The 22,797-nt window shown below is 43.4% G+C and overlaps 1 protein-coding gene across 6 annotated transcripts in view; it reads right to left on the reverse strand.

Moving 5' to 3' along the window:
* The window catches only part of NPRL3 (NPR3 like, GATOR1 complex subunit), a 374,812-nt gene extending 362,842 nt beyond the window's left edge, over positions 1-11,970 (reverse strand). For 4 of the 6 annotated variants that reach the window (XR_012787349.1, XM_075565265.1, XM_075565264.1 and 1 more), the window contains exons 1-3: positions 11,873-11,964; positions 10,314-10,445; positions 147-216 (exon numbers count right to left, since the gene is read on the reverse strand). Coding sequence is in view for 4 of the 6 variants with exons in the window: in XM_075565265.1 (XP_075421380.1) it covers positions 147-216; positions 10,314-10,445; positions 11,873-11,930 (260 nt within the window). In the remaining 2 variants the exon portion in view is untranslated. Of the gene's footprint in view, positions 1-146; positions 217-10,313; positions 10,446-11,230; positions 11,839-11,872 lie in introns of those variants that run through there. The other 2 variants (XM_075565266.1, XM_075565267.1) reach the window with 2 other exon arrangements.
* Positions 11,971-22,797: the final 10,827 nt, after the last annotated feature.

Here is a 22,797-nt window from a genome sequence, read left to right on the forward strand (position 1 = left end):
TACATTTCTGATATATAAAAAAAGGCTTCCAATGTTTTTTTGTTGTGCTTTAATACTTAAAATACACAAAATAACAATCTGCTTATAAACTATTGCTTTTTCTCCACTGTACAATACAATATGAAATATGGGATATCCTACTGTACCTAGAATCTCCATCCTGATCTTCAGTATTGTCACCGGTGTTGTTTAAAGCATAGCAGCTCCTAGGTTTACCTGAAGCAAAAGCGAGATGCAGTAGCAATGTTTTATACATCATAGTATTAAATTCCACTAAGACGCCCCTTCAATATGCTGCGAAGATGCTTCTTCATGGAAGGAAAGTTTTTTTTGTACCGTTTGGAGATCAGAGCTTCCCTGGACCTGGAAAAGCAGCTTTACAACATATTGAGCAGCGATCTAAGTGATCTAGTCATATATTGGTTGAGAAACGCATTAACATGCAGCAAAAATAACACTCCGAAACTGAATGAACAAAAATCAAATATTTCAATTAATATGTCCGGCAGCGCAAATAAATTGTGGCATAGACAGAAATAAAAGTATGGGATAGATGTAGACAATAATATCTTTACAGTAAGGGCAGTTAAAATGTGGAATTCATTACCCATGGAGACTGTGATGGCAGATACAATAGATTTGTTGAAAAAAAGGTTGGACATCTTTTTAGATAGGAAAGGTATACAGGGATATACCAAATAAGTAAACATGGGAAGGATGTTGATCCAGGGATTAATCCGATTGCCAATTCTTGGCGTCAGGAAGGAATTTATTTTTCCCATTATGAGATATCATTGGATGATATGTCACTGGGGTTTTTTGTTTGCCTTCCTTTGGATCAATAAGTAAGTATAGATATAGGATAAAGTATCTGTTGTCTAAATTTAGCATAGGTTGAACTTGATGGACGTACGTCTTTTTTCAACCTCATCTACTATGTAACTGAATTGTTTTTCTCAAATATTTATAACATTATTTCCCTTTTAAAATGGACTCATATACAGGTATTATACAGGTATTTTGAACTGATTTCATTGTCTTCTACTTTGACCACTGTTAGGAGTGTCCCAGTCCTGACGTTTGAATATCGTCAAAATTATTTCTACATTGAGCAAGCCGTCCATAATGGAAGATGCTTGGGGTTTTGCCATTTGAAAACCTAAACAGGTTACATTTCAAAACGCACATAATGTAGGAGGAAGAAGAAAGTATGTAAACAGTACAACTAAAAACAAAGTAGCGGCAGCACCTTCTCAGGAAGATGGGGTCCCCGGAGCCGAAATTAACATGGTTCAGCTCCAGAGACCCGAGCTTCCTATACGTGTACAAGAAAAGGGGAGGGGTGGGGGGGGGGGAGGTAACTGCTGCTTTAAAAGCTTGTCCTGAAAATGTTGTCTCTTTGTCTAAATAAAGTTATCACCTAGAACTGCAGGACGTATGTGTTCCTGAACAGCCGAATTCATATGGCTAGCACAATCTAGATTTGACACTAACAATTACAACGAGGATAGAAGTTCACTCATACAGTACTTTAGTAGTATTTGCTTTTATTGCCCTTTAGCACTAAACTCGTAGCTTACAACAGCGGTGCGCAAACTGGGGGCGGGAGATTCTTCTGGGGGGGGGAGGGGGGGCGCGGGCGGTTGCAGAGGCCCCGCGCTCTTTCCCCAGGCATTTAATTTAATGCCGGGGGATCGAGTGAGGCCCCTGCAACACTCCACTTACCTTGTTTCAGCCAGCTATGTGACGTGTCGCCATAGCAATGTGGCGTCAAATGATGTCGCGGGACCATGTGACGTCAAATGACGCCCGTAGTGTCATTTGACGCATCCTTAGACGTGAGGGGGAAGGGGCGACCGAGGGGGGAGCAAGTAGGAGGGAGCGCGGGGAGTTTGCGCACCGTTGGCTTACAATATGCATGATGTGCCAACCACTGTCATTAACCAGTAATGATTTGGTGAAACACAGAATTATTGTAAAGCTGGTTATATTAGGTATCAGCCTTCCCTGACAAGAACCCCGTCATTCCAGTACGTTTATCTTCCTCTACAGTTACAAAGTTTCCTAGAAAGGCTGGTGTATAAATAAAAAAGAAGAAGAAACAGGAGCCGTCTGTATGAGGTGTAAAAACCTGCTCTAAAAATGATCACAATTTGCTGAGTTCTGAGGGTTTTTGGAACATTCTATCTTGGGGGGGACGGGGGACAACTTGAGTCCTTAGGGCCACAATCAGGGGTCAGGTTCTCAGGCTACTCCTGCTTCAGCACAGGTGGCTGAATCAGTCGAAGCCACTGATTCAGCCACCTGTGCTGAAGCAGGGATTTCCGGAAAACCTCAAGAAGTTCACGGAGATGCCGGTTCTTAAGCTTGTTCTTGTCTTGAGAACATATGTAAATGGGAGAGGAGAGGGAAAGAATGGAAACTAAAGAAAGGAAAGGTTGTAAGCTACTAGGGAGTAACTCCAATGTTAACTTTTGATTTGATGTAGTTAGCTTCGTTTTGGGTCATATTTTCCTTTATGATGTCTTGTATACAGCTGTCTGTGAGTATGTTTTACTGGCCGTGCACTTCTGTAAGGCTTGGTTATAGTTGGCGCGTGCGAATGCTCGGGCATGTGAAGCATAATTTGTGTGTGTATAGACTTCAGTGCTCTGAGCGACAGATGGGCGTGGCTATGACGCGCACGGGTAGGCGTGGCCATGACGTCACACCCTGATTGGGGACCCTGGAGGGAGAAATAGCGGCGAAACCGGTAACCATCAAAAAGACTTATTTATGCAAAATTATGTCCAATACTGAATAAACTAGCAGCGCTGCTTTCAATGCTGCTTGAGTGTGGCACATTTTCCTACCCCGAAACAGAATGAGGTACTTCAAATAAAGTCACTGAAAAGTCTTGGCCAGGAGCGCTTACTTTTAATATACGAAAAGCTTTTCTGCAAAAGACAAATATATACACACACACACACACACACACACACACACACACACACACACACACACACACACACACACACAGTGACAGAGTCATAGACTCTGTATATGTTAGCAGGAGGTTGCATTATGTCTGCTTTCCAGTATGTGATGAGTTAAACTTGTTAGACCGACCACAGGTGATCCTAATTAAGTGAGCTCATCTGCTTTAAAAAAGGGGGAAGAGGAAATGCCTGTAGGGCAGCAGTCTCTCTCAGGCACAGAGAGGACAGAGGAGAACTGACAGACAGGCCCAGGCTGCTCAGACTTATGCTGTCCCGAATGGAATAAAGGTCCCAGGTAAGGAGCTAAGGGATACTACCAAATATTATTGGTCTGGTGTAGCTTAGCTAACCAGCCGGGTAGATAGGGAAGCTAACTAAACTAGGTTAACCCTAACGGGATAGGCTTTTGTTTATGTTTTTGTTTTACTTAAAGGGACAGAGCACCCATTGTTTTGTTGTGTTTTTGGACAAATAAAACTATCAGCAGATTATATCACTAGAAGGACTGTGTTGCATCCTCACTAACCACGGTCATCTTGCCACAAATGGTGTCAGCAGTGGGATTGCCGAACACCCTGTAAAAGGGACGGAGCTGCACGTTGCGACTGGTGGATCCTGTGCGGACTGTTGCTGCCAATATGCAGGACGTTGTGAAGGCCCTACTACAGAGCACCGCTGTTCAGCAGGAAAATGACAAGTAGCGGACAGCATCGCTAAGGGACTTGAAAGCGCTGCGGCACAACGTGAGACAAACCAGATACTTGCGGCCCAGCTTGGTGTTATCGCAGAAACACAGAGGGAGCTGGTTTAATGCCTGGCCCAGATCACTATGGACTCAACCGGTGTAGCCGAGGTACGGCCCATCCAAGCGAAACTATACCTGCAGAAAATAACGCCGCAAGATGACGTTGAGGGTTACCTCCGGTCCTTTGAGCGAATCGCTACCCGGGAAAGTTGGGCATGCTCCAAATGGCCTGGGATTATTGCACCCTTTCTACTAGGGGAAGCCCAAAAAGCATATTGTGACCTCAACGTAGAAGCCGCAGCGAATTATGACCGTCTAAAAAGCGAAATCCTTGGAAGATTGCAGGATTTGAGTGACTCAAGTAGTCTGTGCGCAAAGGTTCCATACATGGAGATACCAGAAACAGAAGTCACCAAGAACCCAGTTATGGGATTTGATCCATCTGGTGACCAAGTGGCTAAAACCAGAAGCTTATAGCCCAACCCGAATCCTTGAAATGGTGGTGTTGGACCGCTTCATTCGAGCATTACCCCAGGACCTCTGACATTGGGTGCAACAAGGAGATCCCCTCACTTATGATGCCATGGTAGGCGCAGTGGAACATTTTCTAGCCACCCGTGAACTGTCACGCTCTACATTCTCTCGCACAAACCAAAACACGCGGCCCAACACGAACAGTAGAAGCCAGCGTTGGAACAAAGACCCGCGACTGGCCGCACGGTTTGAGGGAGTGGAAGAAAACCTGGATAAGGACAGAAACTCTAAATCTCTGAAAGGGTTTCAAGACCGAACTGGGCCAATTGTTTGTTTTGACTGTGGGGAGGCAGGACATAAGACTCGCTGCCCTAAGTTGTCTGAACCAATGGAGTGTGCTTATGGCTCTGTGAGGTCAGAGTTCTGTGGAGTGGTATGTGTGACCTGCGGGGATAAAAATACCCACAACTTTCTCACCACCGTATTTTAAATGGTAAACCAATCTCCTCCCTGGTAGACTCAAGGAGTGATATTAACTTGGTATCAGGGAAGTTGGTTAAGCCTCTCCAGTTACGCCAGGGTGAGAAGCTGTGGGTATTATGTGTGCATGGGTGTACGCTTCAATACACCACAACTCCGATAAAAGTAAAAGTCGAAGGACAAGTCATCCAAACTACGGCAGTAATTGTACCAAAGTTATCCCATTTCTTAGTGTTAGGTTGTAATTTTCCTGGTTTTGACACCCTGGTCAGAGGTAAACAATCCTACTCCAGATGATGTTTTTCCATTTACAGACCTGGAATTAGTCTCTGAAGTGTCTAAAACCCCTAAATCATATCGAGAACGTAGGAAGGACAAGAAAAGAGAGGTCTGCCCCCACCCTACTTAGCACTGGTTACTACTCCTAACAGAGGGAGAACAGAGGATGAGGATTTGTAGAGAGAGGATTTGGAAGTCTAGAACTTTCCCCAAGTAATTTTGGTAGGGAACAGGCTAATGATCCCAAGTTGAAAAATGGGTTTAGCCAAGCAGTAGAAGTTAATGGGGACCCGGTAGAAGGAACAACCAAGGACTCCTACCCCTATTTTTGTATTAAAAATGATTTTTTGTACCATGCGAGCCAAGAAGAGGGCCAAGAAAATAGAAAAATTGTTAGTACCCAGTTCACTAGTAAGGAAGGTCCTAGAGCTAGCACACTCACTTATTGGGGGGAATGGGGGGTCATCTTGGAGTGGAGAAAACACAGAAAAGAATCCTAAAAATATTTTACTGGCCAGGGATATATAATGCAGTAAAAAAGTTCTGTGCCTCCTGCCCCAAGTGTCAGTTGACAGCCCCCGACCAAGCTTGAGGGCCCGTTAATCCCTATGCCTCCGTTAATCCCTATGCCTATTATTGGGATTCCATTTGAGAGGCTTGTTCCCACGGCCGAAAGCAAGCCGTTATCACATTGGGAAGGGCATATGAAGTTCTAGAAAAGGTCGGCCCGGTAAATTATAAAATTCGGCAGCCAGATCGGAGGAAGGTAGAGCAAATCTATCACATAAATCTATTAAAATCCTGGAAGGATAGAGATGCATGTCTGACGGTGGTAGCTAACAAACCCGGGAATGTGGAGGATCCACTAGTTCGAATATCGTCAGAACTCACTCCTGAACAATATGGGGAAGCTGTAGAGTTGATAAATAGGAACAGGCATGTATTTTTCAGCATACCAGGTAAAACAAAGGTGGTTTTCCATGATATAGTCACCAAGCCGGGAAAAGCCGTTAAGATAAGACCTTATAGGATTCCAGAAGCCAGAAGAGGGGCTACTCAGTCAGAGGTAAAGAAGATGCTAGACCTAGGGGTAATTGAGGAGTCCCACAGTCAATGTCCAGCCCTATCGTCTTGGTACCTAAGCCTGATGGGTCAATACGATTCTGTAATGACTTTAGAAAAGTCAATGAAGTCTCGAAGTTTGACGCCTATCCTATGCCCTGGGTAGACGAGTTAATTGAGAGGTTGGCGACGGCCCGTTTTTTAACCACTTTAGATCTTACAAAGGGTTATTGGCAAATCCCATTAACAGAGTCCGCAAAAGAGAAAACAGCGTTCTCCACACCTGATGGCCTCTTCCAGTATGCAGTTTTAGCCTTTGGCCTTCATGGGCGCCTGCAACCTTTCAAAGGTTGATGAATAAATTGTTACAGCTGCACTCAAACTATGCCTCAGCGTACTTAGATGATGTGGTAATTCATAATCCAGATTGGGACTCACATCTACAAAAGGTTGAGGCAGTGTTGAGAACCTTTCAGGAGGCGGGTCTTACAGCCAACCCAGCTAAATGTTCAGTCGGCATGGCAGAAGCAAAATATCTGGGCTATGTTGTGGGAAGGGGGGCGGTAAAACCCCAGCTCAATAAAGTAGAAGCCATTGAGAATTGGCCCTGTCCCATTAGGGAAAAAAAGATTAGAACATTTCTAGGCATTGTGGGTTACTATAGGTGATTTATACTCCATTTTTGCAACCCGGGCTGCACAGCTTTCAGACTTGGTACAAACAAGGGTACCCGGTGTGGTAAAATGGAACAGTGGTGCAGAGACCGCGTTTTTAGACCTACGTACAGTGCTCTGTAGTCACCAAGTCTTGGTAGCCCCGGATTTTACAAAATATGTTTTTCTGCAAACGGATGCCTCCGAAGTAGGTCTCGGAGAAGTCCTGTCCCAGTTTGTAGGAAATGAGAAACACCCGGTCTTGTATTTAAGTCGCAAATTGTGTCCCCCAAGATACGCCACGGTAGAAAAAGAATGTTAAGCCGTAAAGTGGGAAACAGACACTTTAAAGTATTACCTATTAGGCAGGTCTTTTACCCTCATTACAGACCATGCACCATTACAGTGGATGCATAGAAACAAAGAAAAGAATTCTAGGGTTACCCGCTGGTTTCTGTCATTACAACCCTTCAATTTCACAGTGCAGCATCGGCCAGGCATACTGCAGTCTCAGTGCACGGGCCCCTCCACACAGTAATGTTACGCTGGGGAGGGGGATATGTGACAGAGTCATAGACTCTGTATATGTTAGCAGGAGGTTGCATTATGCCTGCTTTCCAGTATGTGAAGAGTTAAACTTGTTAGATGGGCCAAAGGTGATCCTAATTAAGTGAGCTCACCTGCTTTAAAAAAAGGTGAAGAGGAAATGCCTGTGGGACAGCAGTCTCTCTCAGTCACCGAGAGGACAGAGGAGAGCTGACACAGGCCCAGGCTGCTCAGACTTATGCTGTCCCGAATGGAATAAAGGTCCCAGGTAAGGAGCCAAGTGATATTACCAAATACTGTATTGTTGGTCTGGTGTAGCCAAGCTAACAAGCCGGGTAGATAGGAAAGCTAACTAAACTAGGTTAAGCCGAGCAGGGATAGGACTTTGTTTATGTTTTTGGTTTACTTAAAGGGACAGAGCACCCATTGGTTTGTTATGTTTATGAACAAATAAAACCATCAGTAGATTATTTCACTAGAAGAACTGTGTTGCCTCCTCACTAACCACAACACACACACAAATATATATATATATATATATATATATATATATATAGTTATATTGTGTGTGATGCGCAACGGGCAGCAGCGCGAAAACATACTTCTCACAGACTTTCTCCTGATCGGCCGTCTCCACGCTCACTGCCGTGCGCGCGCGGCCCTAGTATAGAGCAGCTGGCTAACCACAGCTAATTACAAGTTCCGCACGGCGGAGTAAGCGTGCGTACTATACTATGGGCCTAACCCAGGCTGTGCTGATACGCTGTGTAATGCAGCAGGCATAAGCTTACACGGTCCATGCTAAAATGGACATGATGCAAAAGGTGACACTGTGTGCTCATTTGCATGTCATTTCCCAGAATCCCTGGCTGCAGTCGAAACGCTATATGCCAAGAAATCATGGGGAAAGGCAGAGTGGCAGACCTGTCTGAGACATGTGACTGCTCACAAATGGTATTTCTATTTGCCGTACACTGGAAGTTTGTGCCACTTTTTTTTTTTTAACTACCATAACTTATTATGTGTGGTTGATACTTTTATGGAAAACACTGCTGCACAGATTTGACTATGCATTGCATTTATGTCAATGTAGCAATGTCTGCTGTGTGTTGTGCTCCCCTTGACCAAGTTAGTGATTTTGGGAGTGATGAATCAAAGTGCACGTTAATGTAACAGAGCAGGGTTGCATCAATGGAATCGGCCGGGTCTGAGGTAGTGTTAAAGCAGCAATACGACTTTCCCCTTTTCTCCCCCATCTTATTTGTAGATGTAAAGCATGTGACAATGTATAATTCTACATTCTTACTTAAGCTTGCAATAGTTTGGTTCTCCCGGTATAAAGCTGTAAAAATCCTGACTGTGAGCCTAACGCAGGGTTTTTCAATCGGCGATCCTAGGAACCTCTGAGGTCCCCGGGCATCTCTAAAGGGTTCCCTGTCATTTTCTGGTCATTTGAAAATTGTACCAAATACAGACGAATTTACAATACATCTGATTTCAGAGGGTTGGGGTTCCTTACAATGCGTCTGATCTCAGACGTGCTATTAGAGAGGGTTGGGGTTCCCTTCAATACATTGGATCACAGACGCGCGGTTAGAGGGGGTCGGGGTTCCTCAGAATTTCACATAAGTGGATGTGACTTTCTAAATGGTTGCTGTAGCAACCAACATAATGATAAGTACATTAAAGTTGGCCTACATTTTTTTTTTTTTAAATGGCACGTTTAAAAAAAATAAAAACAAAACATAGGCTTTTTCCCGTTTTGCTCCACAGACTGCAGCACAAAGTTAGAAGGCAGCCATTTTGTTAGGCACACAATCAGAAATGTTACAGATTTATTACACGAGCACCAAACAATTGCCAGCTTTAGTGAGAATGTACATTGTCACATGCTTTACCTATAAAATAATCCTTACAAAATGGGGGAATCTAATATTGCTGCTTTGCCCTCTTTGGGTCAGTGCCAGGTGTAAGAAGCTCACATAAGCTGCACACACGTAGACATGCGCGATTTGTGGTCAAAATTCAACATGGCCACAAATATGTGAACGTTTGAAAGAATACTAGTATGTTTTTTTTCTTCCATTTAATTACTAAAGAGAATTTTAGACAATTAGAATTTAGATTCAACAACAAAAAAACAAGTTAAAAAAATTACAAATGTGCAACATATTCACAATTGTTTTCCCCAAATTTTAAGAAAAACAAAAAACAATTGACATTCGCACATCTCTATACAGCACATATGAGTACTCCTGAAGAAGATTAAATGTGGGTACCGAAATGATTGGCAACCGTGTGTTATGGGTCAATAAACTTCTTTAAGCACGTTTCTTGGGTGGAGTGCTGATAATGATTACCCAGGGTTTCATTTTTTCTATAAAATGTGAAGCGGAGAAAACTGAAGCTAGTGAAAACTTTTTTCCTGTCAATTTTGATATCCTGTATATCGTCTGAGTACTAAAGGGGAAGGAGTCAGTAGTAGTCTGGCAGACACGCCTATTTTATCTTAAAAACAAAACGCCTTGCAACAAACAGGATTCACATCCAGGCGAAAACCTCCATAAATGTTCAAAAATATTGTAAGGAATAAAACAGAAAAATTACAGCAAGAACAGTGGTGCAATGAAAACAGCCCTGCTGGGCGCGGGTAATGTGCCCAGTGCTCATACTCAGGGTAATTACACTATTTGTTCAGCTCATATGTTTACACCAGTGGTTTAATTAGATTGTGGAATTAGATTTTCCTCTCTCCTGTCAGCCGGAAGTTGATGGCAGAAGCAGGGAGAGGAGAGTAAGTGAGATGCTGGCTGCTGCTTCCGGGTCACTCCTGCATGGGGGTGCAGCCGTGCCCAGGACAGCTGGGAGAGTTATCCCAGCTCTCCACCTGTGGCGGCCGCAGAACCCACGGGGAGTGCTCGTGGAACCGCAACCCCGGTTGCAAATCACTGGTTTACACATTTAAAAGGATTCACGATCCCATAAAAACATTCCTCACGTCTACTACCAAGTAAACTACCGAGGGTGAACTAGGTATTTTTGTGCCTGGGGCAAGTTCCATCAAATGACACATTGAACACCTTATTTTCCACTTACTTGTCTGTGAAGAGTGATGCTCTTGATTTCTTTGGAAAGGGTATCTAAAAAGCAGCTTATTCCCTCTGCTTCCTGAACTCACAAGAATTACACTGATGGGGCTGGTGTTTTCACCCATCCTTAGCAAGGTGCCTAATAGAGAAAATGCAATATGTATTTAAAGCAGTAAAACATGAAATCTTATGTGTTTTTTTTTTAATAAATCAGTTCTGCAGTATACAGTAAGATAATACTTACTGCATTTTTTTTAATTATTATTCAACTCAAACAGACTGAGAAACAAACACAAAGCATATTGCTTTGCGTATAACAACATACTTCTGAAACAGAACTATATCCAATATCACGCTGATTGTTATGGATGAGAAGCAAAGAAGGATTATAATATCAAGCTTGAAATTAACCCCTTTTAATGATAGAACATTCACACCTTTATGTAAATATTATATATCTAGTGGCTTCTTAAGTCAAAAATACATCTTTACAATCAGGCTTTTTTAATGTATTTTTTTGCAGTTAAAGCAATTATTTATGATGCAGTGCAAATTACCAATATGACCCCGAATACACAGTAAAAATGGGGGTAAAAACAACTTTTTATGGCTCTTAGCCATGTAACATCGGTCATATTTCAGAATATAAAACATGTTGTAAAGTACATTTCAACTTGATCCAGTACAAATATGTATTGCTGAACCCGTGAAAAAAAACTAAAAACACAGGCTATGCTTGGCTTGTGTTAAAGCTATTAAAGTATGTTTGGTGATTTTAGCAATAAGAAATATAATTAACAGCAGTTACTGTATGCTATTATACCATAATAAGCAGTTCTCAATGTTCAATCACCAAAGATAGTGAAACATGAACATTAAAAAAAAATGGGGGAAAAACCCCATTCTCTGAGCTAGCCCTGTTACCTGGATCATGCATCCTTTGTAGAAAAACCAGTGGAGGGAGTTCTAGAATGTAATAATTAACAGTCTGTTTGTACCAAATACAGGTCTAGTGGTCTATTCAGCAAAGCATTTGGCTGCAAACAGGGTACACAATATGCATTTAATAAGGACAAAATCCTATTGTTCCACAAAGGATGTTCTTTCTTTTATAAATCTGTGCTCTTTTGCAGCAGACCTGCGAGCATTTCTGCACTCTGCAGATTATGACAGCACACCCTTCAAATCAATGAAGCCCCAATGTAGACTTAAACCTGGACTGATACTACACCACAGAGACTGTCATATTTAACACTATCACTAAAGGGGACCTGAGCATCACGTGGTGTCTCCCCATATACTGCTCACAGTGCTGAGCATCACGTGGTGTCTCCCCTGCTCCCATTGCTCACATGCAGTCCCGGAAATGCAGCGTGCAGCCCACACCAATCGAGCACCTACACAGAGACGCCCGCCGCCTGCTATCTGCGTTTTAATGTCTCTGCCCGGGAAAGGGGTAAATGCTGAAACAAAACTTCTCATTAACCACAAAACGACCAGAATCTCTCTAAACTAAAGCCCGTGGAGATGCTGAAGGGGTTAAAGTGAACGGCCCGCATACGTAACTGCCAGAGATATCCCGCCGCTGAGCTGCCTCCAACATGAACACGCAGGCTAGACACATCGACTGCCGATACACAGATCCAGTTACACATGCTGATGTACACACACACACACACACACACACACACACACACACACACACACACACACACTCCACACGCACACACATATCATAAGAGAGGGGAAGTCATCGGGGTTAATGTATTGGCCCTCCAAATACATATCATATTATTTGTATACATCTATGAAATACAGACCTTCCAAGGCCCATGCAAACAGTTATATTTTAGTTTCTCATTAACTGTGGGATACAAGAACTTAAAAGCAAGCGCCTTCTATGGAGGCATCGTGACATGCAATTTATTATATGCAAAGTAAATTACAAATAAAACACTTGTACTCTTGTACGTTTATATAATAATGTACCCACCTCTAATATATACACTGGTACATACAGTATACAGTACACTGGTACTATAGGAACTTACTTTTTTCCCTGGGGGCGCCCTTCAGACAGTCAATATGCTATATATGTATAATATATATACAGTATACAGTAGAGGGGCAATGTACGCAGATTTTTTTGTGTGCATTACAATTAGAAATAAATAGAAGCACAAACCTTTATGAAGATCGTCCCATGTATAAAGGTCATTATGTGACTTCATACATATGACGCACAGTTCTTTGTTTGACACATTGCATCATGTTGAATACCTGATCCATACAAATTGTAATTAAAACAGAATGATGTGTATTTTGTTTTATAACTACTTTATAATAAATATCAATTATTAGTGTAATATTGATAATAAAACCTCTTTGAGGCAGGGACTCCTTTAGCCTTATGTTGTTATTTACGTGTTGCACTTATTCGCATTGTTTGCAATGTATTTACTTCCTATTGTAATGTGAGAGTGCTGCAACATTGTTGGTGATATAAAAATAAAATGTTACACAATAGCCATATTGTCAAAATAATACATTTTGTTATAAAACAAGGAGAAAAGCCCAGAGCTTTATAGTGTAAAACCGTTTATCAGAGATCAATATATCACAGGTACAGTAAGCAATACACACAAAAGTAACACTTTAAATTAGCTCATAAACATCAATATAATCACATGTGAAACCTGTATGACTTTTTCAGTCATTGATAGAAATGTCATCAATCGTTGTGCCATCCTTTGATGTTTGAGGATTGCTAATCCGAACCGCTGTTCAGTCCCTTTGTTTTGTGATGTTATATTCGCCCCTAGCCTTAAGGCCTGTAAAATAGTGTGCGCGCGTCAATTATAATTGGCGTGTAAGACAGATTTTTCTATACTAGGGACGCGCGCACGTACGACAGTGAGTGGTGGCGCGGCAGACCAGGGAAAGTACAAGAGAATTGTATTTTCACACTCGCCACGCCACATGACGCTTTAAACCAATCACAGCATGGCGTAGCGCTGTGACGCCCCCTAGCCGCGCGTTACCGCTCACCCTCCACACAAAACGCCCGCGCCACGTGCATGCGCAACGCCGTGCCCGCGCACAAAACAGCACGCACTATATTTCAGGCCTAAGAAGTAGTTACGAGGAGGATTGATTCACCAACACGCCGCTAGAGCACTTTATTCAATTCTTTATGTTCTCAACTACTCGGTCACACACATTTTTTTTTATTGGATACTTTTGCTTTTCACACTCAATTAATCAACTTTTCACCTATTTGAATCCATTTCACTTGATATATTTGTGATATTTATTCTTCACCCAGAGTTAGTTTATGATTAAGATATTATATATTCAAATACTAAGACATTATATAGTTGACTTTTGTTTGATCGATACATTTTGTTAACCTATATAAGGATACATCAGTTCTCTGTCAAATACATTTTTGGCTGATACATAGCAACTTAAACAAAAAAGAACCAGCGCAAAGCCTCATAGTGTAGTACTGTATATAAATTATATATTCAATTGTGACAGCAGGTGAGTATCACACGTACATCAAATTAGAGTGTTAAAAGCATGGCATGTTTTGGACATGTTACCACATCAGCAACTGCACCAGGTCGTGACAGTCGAGCCGATTGAAGAGGCAGAACTCTTTGTCTCTCAGATGGCCGTCTCCTGAACCTCAGCTACTGCATGTCCCGTCAGACAGGGAAATGATGATTACTCCAGTCTCTAGCGGCACCGGTTCCTCACTGGCCGTCTTCCTTCTGTATAACCCTCCTGTCCATAATTATTTCAGACAATATAACCCTCCATTGCACCTCCTCCTCTATTTGCTCGATCCTTCCAAAAAGAGAATAACCCTCTAAATTAACTGTCCAGTCATGAATTTCATCCCACCATGTTTCAGTAATGCCTATGATATCATACTGCTCCCTTGCAGCTATTAATTCAAGCTCCCCCATTTTATCTGTCAGGCTTCTTGCATTAGCAAGCATGCATTTAAGTTTTTTTTCAGCCTGTACTATTATCTTATCTGCTCCTTTCTTTCTGCGCCCACTTGGTTTAGTCTTTAGAAGTTTTCTAGTATTCTCTGTATTTACTATGGGTGTCTCACTGCTTGTCAAACTCGCACTTGCCCCATTCTACCTCTATAACCCCTTGTTTCCTCATCTATTCTATTTAGTTTGTTATCTGTTTCATTCCCCTCCCCCCTCCATCCTAGTTTTAAATCTCCTCCATCCTTTTTAAAATTCTCCCCCCTTTCTAACATTCTCCCCCTATCACAGAAGATCCCTCTTCATTGAGGTGCAATCTATCCCTAGAATAATGATGACACCTCTCAGAAAAGGAATCCCAGTGCTCTAAAATCCCTAAACCCTCCTTCCTACACCACTGTCTTAGCCATGCATTAACCTCCCTAATCTCTGACTGTCTCCCTGCGGTAGCGCATGGCACTGGTAGTACAGCTCAACCCCGTTATAGCGTGATTCGCTATAACGCGGTTTGAGCGTGGACCCGAATATAATTTTTTTATTATTATTTTTTGCGCACACATCACCGCACACTGCACACACTCACTGCACACTCAGCACCAGCACACACTCACAGCACACTGCACACACACACTCACTACTCAATGCACACAGCACACTAGACACTCACAGCACACTGCACACACTCACACAAACCCCTCCCCCACCTACACCTCTACCTCTGGGGTCATGGCTGCTGGGGTCATCGTGGGGCTGCTGGTTAGGATCGGTGCGGGGCTGGGGGGGGTGGTGCGGAGCTGCAGGCGGGGATCGGTGCGGAGCTGGGGGGGGTTGGTGCGGGGCTGCTGGCGGGGATCGGTGAGGGCCTGGGGGGCGGGGATCGGTGCGGGGCTGGGGAGATTGGTGCGGAGCTGCTGGGGGGGATTGGTGCGGAGCTGCTGGGGCAAGTATGGTGGCTGCTGGGGGATCGTGTAGGGCTGCCGGTGCCTCACTCCACCTCTCTCCTCCCCCCTCCTCTCTCCTCCTTCCGATCGGGCATGCGGCGGGCATTAAAAATTTTTTTTAGCACAACCTTGGTTATAGCACGGTCGGATCGGGTGGCCCCCGATGACCGCGCTATAACGGGGTTGAGATGTATTTCAGAAACTACTACCTTGGAGGTCCTTGCCTTAAGCTTTTGCCTAGATTCCTGAAATCATTTTTTAGGACCCTCCAACTATCTCTAACTTTGTCATTGGTGCCAATATGTACCAAGACCGCCGGGTCAATCCCAGCACCTCCCAACAATCTCCCCGATCCACAATGTGCCAAACCCGAGCACCCAGGAGGCAACAATCTGTTCGGTTCATGCGGTCACGGCAAGATATTGCCCTTTCTACCTTCCTAATAATGGAGTCCCCTACCACCACAATCTTTCTTGGTATCTGAGCATCCTGAGTCCCCTCTGTGCTGGAGGAACTATTCCCCTGGCTGCTAGAGGAATCAGTCTCCCCCAGCCTTGCCACTTGTGCCCTTATCCTCCCAATATCTTCACCCAACATGGCAAATCTATTGGGATGGGTCAGTTCTTAACTGTTCTGACTCTCCCTATTGCCCCTGCTTCCCCATCTAACTGTTACCCAGCTACCTACCTGCTCCTCACTAACAGCGCCACCTTCTGCACCACTAGTCGAAGCAAGGGCCTGCACAGTGAGCACTAAATCCCTTTCAAGATTGTCAATGTCTCTCAATATTGCAAGTTTCTTTAGATCAGCAATCTCTGACTCTAAAGAGATTACCTGCTCACACCTCTCACAGCGGTATGCTCCTTGGAACAGCTGCTCCAAGTGCACATACGTGTGGCAAGATGTACATTGAGTGGCATTTTCAATCTTGCTCATTGTAGCTACTATGAAGTTTATAAGTACTAACAATAAACTGTACTTCACTATATTATACCTTGATTAACTCCTTTCTTGTTCAAACTGCTTCTAACCCTAACTGCACCACCAGCACTTGCAATCAACCAGCCACACAGCTACACACATGTAGGCTTCTATTCTGTTGCCCTTGCAAATAAACATAGTTTCTTGAACTCCATGTCTGAGTTGGTCATCCAATGAACTTGCAGGGTCTGCTCAGTATCGTTACGTGACAAGTACCAATCATATAACCCCCACAAGAGGTTTTAGTTGGGCCCAAACCAAACCTTACCTTTGTCGGTCCTCAATGTTCATCGTCACAATGTACTGAGCCATCCTGCATGACGACATGTTCTCTGATTTGTGTGTTTGTGCTGTAACCTATTCTCTCGGACCCTTTTTTGTTTTCTGGGCCCCCCTTAAACATATTAAAAATCAATAAAATGTGAGTTTAAAAATAAAAATCAAGTGCATTATTTTACAGTATGTACCAAAATGAAAACCACACAAACAAGATGTATTACACTCACAAACATTCTTTTAAAAAGTGTGGTACTGAATAAATTACTCAAATAATGGGTATAGCAAGATGGCTGCCGCAGAGCTTCCGGTGCTGCGGGTGTAATAAGATGGCGGAAGCCCCGCAAGTACACCGGCTGAGAGAGGACCTCCCACACACCCCTCACCCTCCCACACACCCAGTTGCTCACATGCGGCGGCGATAGCCGCCGCTCCTAACTGGCGCCGTTCCGCCGCCCGCTGCCATGGGCTGTGAGAGGAGGAGCCGCTGCTCAGCCTCTCTCCTCCCTCTTGCTTCCCCGAGTCCCGCTGCTCTCCCACACGGCTGCTGACATGCGGCGGCGCTAGCCCCTGGCGCCGCTCCCCCGCACTTGCTCAAAATTTACTCGCCACCGCCACAGCTCCTGACGAGCGCCGCTCCCCCCACCCACCCACTGACATGTGGCGGCGCCGCTCAAAATTTAATCGCCGCCGCCACTCCGTGCTCCCCCACACCGGACGCTTACTCTGCATCTGATCTCAGACGCATAGGTTGTGGGCTATTTGCCCAAATTAAAGATGGCTGCCCTGCAGCAATTGCTGTGGACTGTGCATGCGCTCTGCCTGTCTGTGAGGGGAGTAGGAGAGTCTCAGGCAGAGCCGCCGCGGGTCCGCAGCTCTGCCTGCCTGTGAGGGGGGGGGGAGGGAGGAGAGTCTCAGGCAGAGCCGCCGCGGGTCCGCAGCTCTGCCTGTCTGTGAGGGGGGGGGGGAGGAGAGACTCAGGCAGAGCCGCCGCGGGTCCGCAGCTCTGCCTGCCTGTGAGGGGGGGGGGGGAGGAGAGACTCAGGCAGAGCCGCCGCGGGTCCGCAGCTCTGCCTGCCTGTGAGAGGGGGGGGGAGTCAGGAGAGAGGGGGCAGGACACAGAAAGAGAGACACACATACAGTGACAGACACACACACATACATATACACACACACACACACACACACACACACACACACTGACTGACACACATACACACACACACACACACACACTGACTGACACACCTACACACACACTGACTGACACACATGCACACACACTGACTGACACACACACACACACACTGACTGACACACACACACACACACTGACTGACACATACACACACACACACACACTGACTGACACACATAGACACACACACACACTGACTGACACACATACACACACACACACACACTGAATGACACACATACACATACACACACACACACACACACACACACACACACACACACTGACTGACACACATATACACACACACATACACACACACACACTGACTGACACACATACACACACACTGACTGACACACACACATACACACACTGACTGACACACACACTAACTGACACACATACACACACACACACACACACACACACACACACACACGCACACTGACACACATATGCACGCACACTGACTGACACACATACACTCACTGACTGACACACATACACTCACTGACTGACACACATACACTCACTGACTGACACACATACACACAATGACCGACACAGAGAGACATTCACACAACACAGAGAGAGAGACATACACTGACACACACACACATTGACTGACACACACACACACACACACTGACTGACACACACACACTGACTGACACACATGCAAACACTGACTGACACACATGCACACACTGACTGACACACATGCACACACTGACTGACATACATGCACACACTGACACACACACTGACTGACACACACACACACACTGACTGATACGCACGCACACTGACACACATACACACACTGACCGACACAGAGAGACATTCACACAACACAGAGAGAGACATACTGATTGACACACACACTCACACACTGACTGACACACACACACACACACGCACACACTGACTGACACACATGCACACACTGACTGACACACATGAACACACTGACTGACACACATGAACACACTGACTGACACACATGAACACACTGACTGACACACATACACACACTGACTGACACACATAGATAATCTCTGACTGACACACATACATACACAAACATACATACATACTCTCTGACACAAATACATACTCTCTGACTGACACACATACATACTCTCTGACTGACACACATACATAGTCACTGACTGACACATACACTGACTGTGTGCCGAGCACGCGCGTTATAAGTCAATTTCTGTGACAAAAGTCAAAGAAGTTTCACTTACTATGCGCGTGCACCGCACACACAGCTTTTTTTTTTCTAAGACAAAAGTAAGCTATGATTTTGACAATATGCTCTAAGCTGTACTAGGCCTTATAATGATACTATATATGTACCTGTGACCTGTATTAATTATGCTATATATGCCATAAGATACTTGTAATCCATAACACCCTCTCCTACACATAATTATCATATTTTTAGCAAATGCAGAAAAACTATCAAAGCAGAAAATATTCATTATGTGTACTTTTGGAAGACAGTGTCACCGCTCTCTGATGTTGATGAGCTTGAACTCACAGGAGTTTGTGATTGAACGCCAAAACACCCACAACTGCGCATATGTGCACAAGTGATCCCACGATGGGAAGGTATCAATTTGTAAAAATCACCCAATTGCAAAGCAGGTTGATGTTGTCGTTCAGACATACTCAACAGAGTTCCACCGGACCCCAAAACAATGTTGATGTTTATTACCTGAACATGCAAACAACGTGGTACAATTATATGACACGTGGCTAACAATGCTGATATGACCTTCTTCAATTGTATAAAAAGACATTTGAAATATTTGTCGGTGAATGTCTCTACACTTGAAGTTGGGTTGATCACCAAGAGATAATAAAGATTTCACTTGCCAAAAATTACATAACATTAGCAAGCTACGCGGAAGCAATGTCCCATTAGGTGATAAAACTGAAAACGGTCCTGAGGAAACAAGAGAGTCCTGATACATAAAGTCTCTCATCGTATCGTGAACTGCATGCACTTTGCGTGGCTTCCGATATGGCAAAACCAGTTCATCCAAATACATCCTCATGGAGGTTTGATAGGACCGTGGTAGACGCAAGATTTGTGAAGTATCTTTCTTTTCGTCTGTGTCCTTGCAACAAAGCATACTGCAGCAGGTTAGATTTGACCTGTGTGCTTAAAACAGTATATTAGTATCTAGGTAAAAAACATAAGAATATATGCTAAAAGTCAAAATGAGATTAAGCTGATTGCCTCTTCATCTTCGGAAGAAAAGAGAAAACACGAAAGCAAAGTAACAAGTATTATTATACCCAAAATAAAAAACAATAGTGGTTTCAAATAACCTAGGATTCCAAACGCATTTCCTAGTCCACTAAAAATACCTTTACCAGTAGTTTGTAGGCTGGTGCCTATTTTGACAAAAAATTACCTGTCATTGGCCAAAAAGTTTTCAGTGATTCACCTAGTGTAGTCAACCACTGGGGAAAATCACCCGGGTGTAAATCAACACGTAGTAATTCACTGTGAACTCTCTGTAGGAGTGTATGCACTATTTCATGTGTGTACCCTATAGTGATCTTCATTTTCTTCAAATGAGCCAAAAAGGCTGTCATGTGAGGAAGGATCAGTGTGATAGCTGGTATCTGGAAATGTACGGCAGATGTGAGTGTCTGATGTAACAGAGGTGGAATAAATGTAGTACCATAACACTGTATACTCCTATTAACCGTGACAAGTGATGCCTGAAAAGGAGGAATATCGCAATCCTCTTCTGTAGACAATACTATGTAACTCCCATTATCTAGACTGGGAATTAATGTAAAAGGAGTTTGAATAGGTGTTGCAGTTATTGGGCAGTTGCTACCTTGCATTTGATCATTGCAAGGCATGTGCTGTATGATGTCGTCACATATTAAATAACCTCTATCAACACATCGTATAGTGCTGATGAAAAATTCACGATCACATTTCACAGACATGTATTGAAATGGTTGAGCAACCTGCACCCTTGCGAAATAAGAACCTGTGTGTGTTAAGTGTCCAAAATTAAGCAGTTCCCAATTTGTTGTATAAACATCTCCTGGAATTAATAATTCATAGTATAGAAAAACTTCCCATAAAGTGTTATCAGGGTTATGAACCCGTCTGTGGTTTCTTTCTCGTATGTCATAAACTGTGGTTTGGGAAACATATGCTAGGATCTCAGATTCTTTCGGATTTAAATTAAGATTCTGTGTGATCCAAGTGAGATTCAAAAGTGATATGTCAATCTTGTGACTTTGCAATGTTAATCTGATTGAAGTGATGTGATTAAGAATAACCAAAGCTTTGATTTCCTCTGATAACACTGTAATGTCTGAAATTGTGTATGAAGCAAATTTTATCAGGTGATCTCTTAACACCAAAATACCTCTCCTTAATTCTTCATCATTTGAGTCAGAGATTTGGCTTATAACAGAAACAGAATCACTCAGCAGGTGTCCTGTGGTTATAAGAATATCATCGTTAGTAAGCAATTTCCTTGTAGATGATTTACTTGAAACCTTACATTCATTCATGAAATATGTATCATTTTCATAATATACTATGGCATTAATTGTAGCATTCGTACCCCACATTGCCTCTGAGTAGGGCATGTTAACAATATTATGTTTGGTGCACGTGTCATAATCACAGGGTTTATCATCTGGAGCTATTTGGACATTCATCAAATCGCTCATTGCCCTGATTACCGTGTCTACATTAATATGCAAACTATCATTGAGACATTTCTGGAACAGGGAGTAGACTTTGTAATTAGGTTTCATAATCATTATTCGCTCCACACACCAAAAACCTCGTAACCCAGAAAAATGTAAAAATCCTTGATCAATCATTTTCGGTTGCCAGTTAAAATAGCCTTCCGTGAGATTGTAATAAAAAGAACAGGGTTTACACCCATATTTGAATACTGTATTGTCCTTATCACAGATTCCTTCATTGATTAATTTCTCCAATGTGATACCACACGCATTGTTGAAACCTTTACATGAATGGCTGTAGTATGTAGTATTGGTAAATGTAGCAAAGCGTGGTTGAGTGCAAGTGTCCCATGCTGTAGGTTCACGAAACAACATACCATCACCTTGTGTATTCCATTCTTTTGGAAGTGCTGCTGTCTGTAGCTGTCCAGTTTTAGCATCTTTCATCACAGCTTGAAGTTTGAGTAACAGTTCATCAGCGGTTGTTGATTGGTTCCACCATTCTGAGTAAATACTGCCAGAGCAAAAAACAGCAGAATTATAGGCTCTTACCCCTCCAGGTATTCTGTACTCTTCTTCTTCAGCACCTTCCCAGAATGCCACTCTTGGATCAGTCTGTCTGTTGGGAACAAATCCTTTCTGAGTATTCTGTCCTGTATTCAGATAAAAAATAGGGTATTGCTTATACCTTATATTGTCCATGGTCACACCAAGCCAAGGGCAATGATCAGCTTTCAGCTCCTTCATTGGCCATTTACGTGTTCCTTGAAAGTCAATGAAATAGCAATGTCCAAATTCAGCATAACAACGTTGTTCACGGTAGCTTTGCTGCTTCCAATGGTCATGAAGGGGTAAATCATATTTCAGGCTTGTAGATTGCAGCTGTTGCATCTGTGCATTCAGATGTTGTGTCACCAGCTTCCTTCCTTCTGGTGTAGTTATACCAGCTTCTTTAGCTAGCACAGTTGAATTAAACAGCACAACCTGTGAAATCCGAAAGTCTTTCGTTTCTGGATGATAGGTTTAGGAAACGGCTTCCAATACACCTTGAGGTATACCCACCGACTGTACCTCCACCGGTTTCAAATCGTAGTGAAGTCCTCGTTTCACGATTCTGGAGTCTGGTGTGGTAATACCGTGTGCAGCTGTACGTTTCCAGTTGATGATCTCGCCTTCTTGTTGACCTGAAAATAACGCTGGCCGATATTGCTAGAAAAGCAAAACAGATTGAGAGACACAAAATAGTCTTAAACAGTCTTTTCTTTGTGATCACCTTAGCCACTGTTTGATAGGCCTTCCGGTAAATATTGCGTTGATCCGGTATGGCAGGTAACACATAAA

This window comes from Ascaphus truei, chromosome 11 (assembly GCF_040206685.1).
Source record: "Ascaphus truei isolate aAscTru1 chromosome 11, aAscTru1.hap1, whole genome shotgun sequence".
NCBI classification, from domain to species: domain Eukaryota; kingdom Metazoa; phylum Chordata; class Amphibia; order Anura; family Ascaphidae; genus Ascaphus; species Ascaphus truei.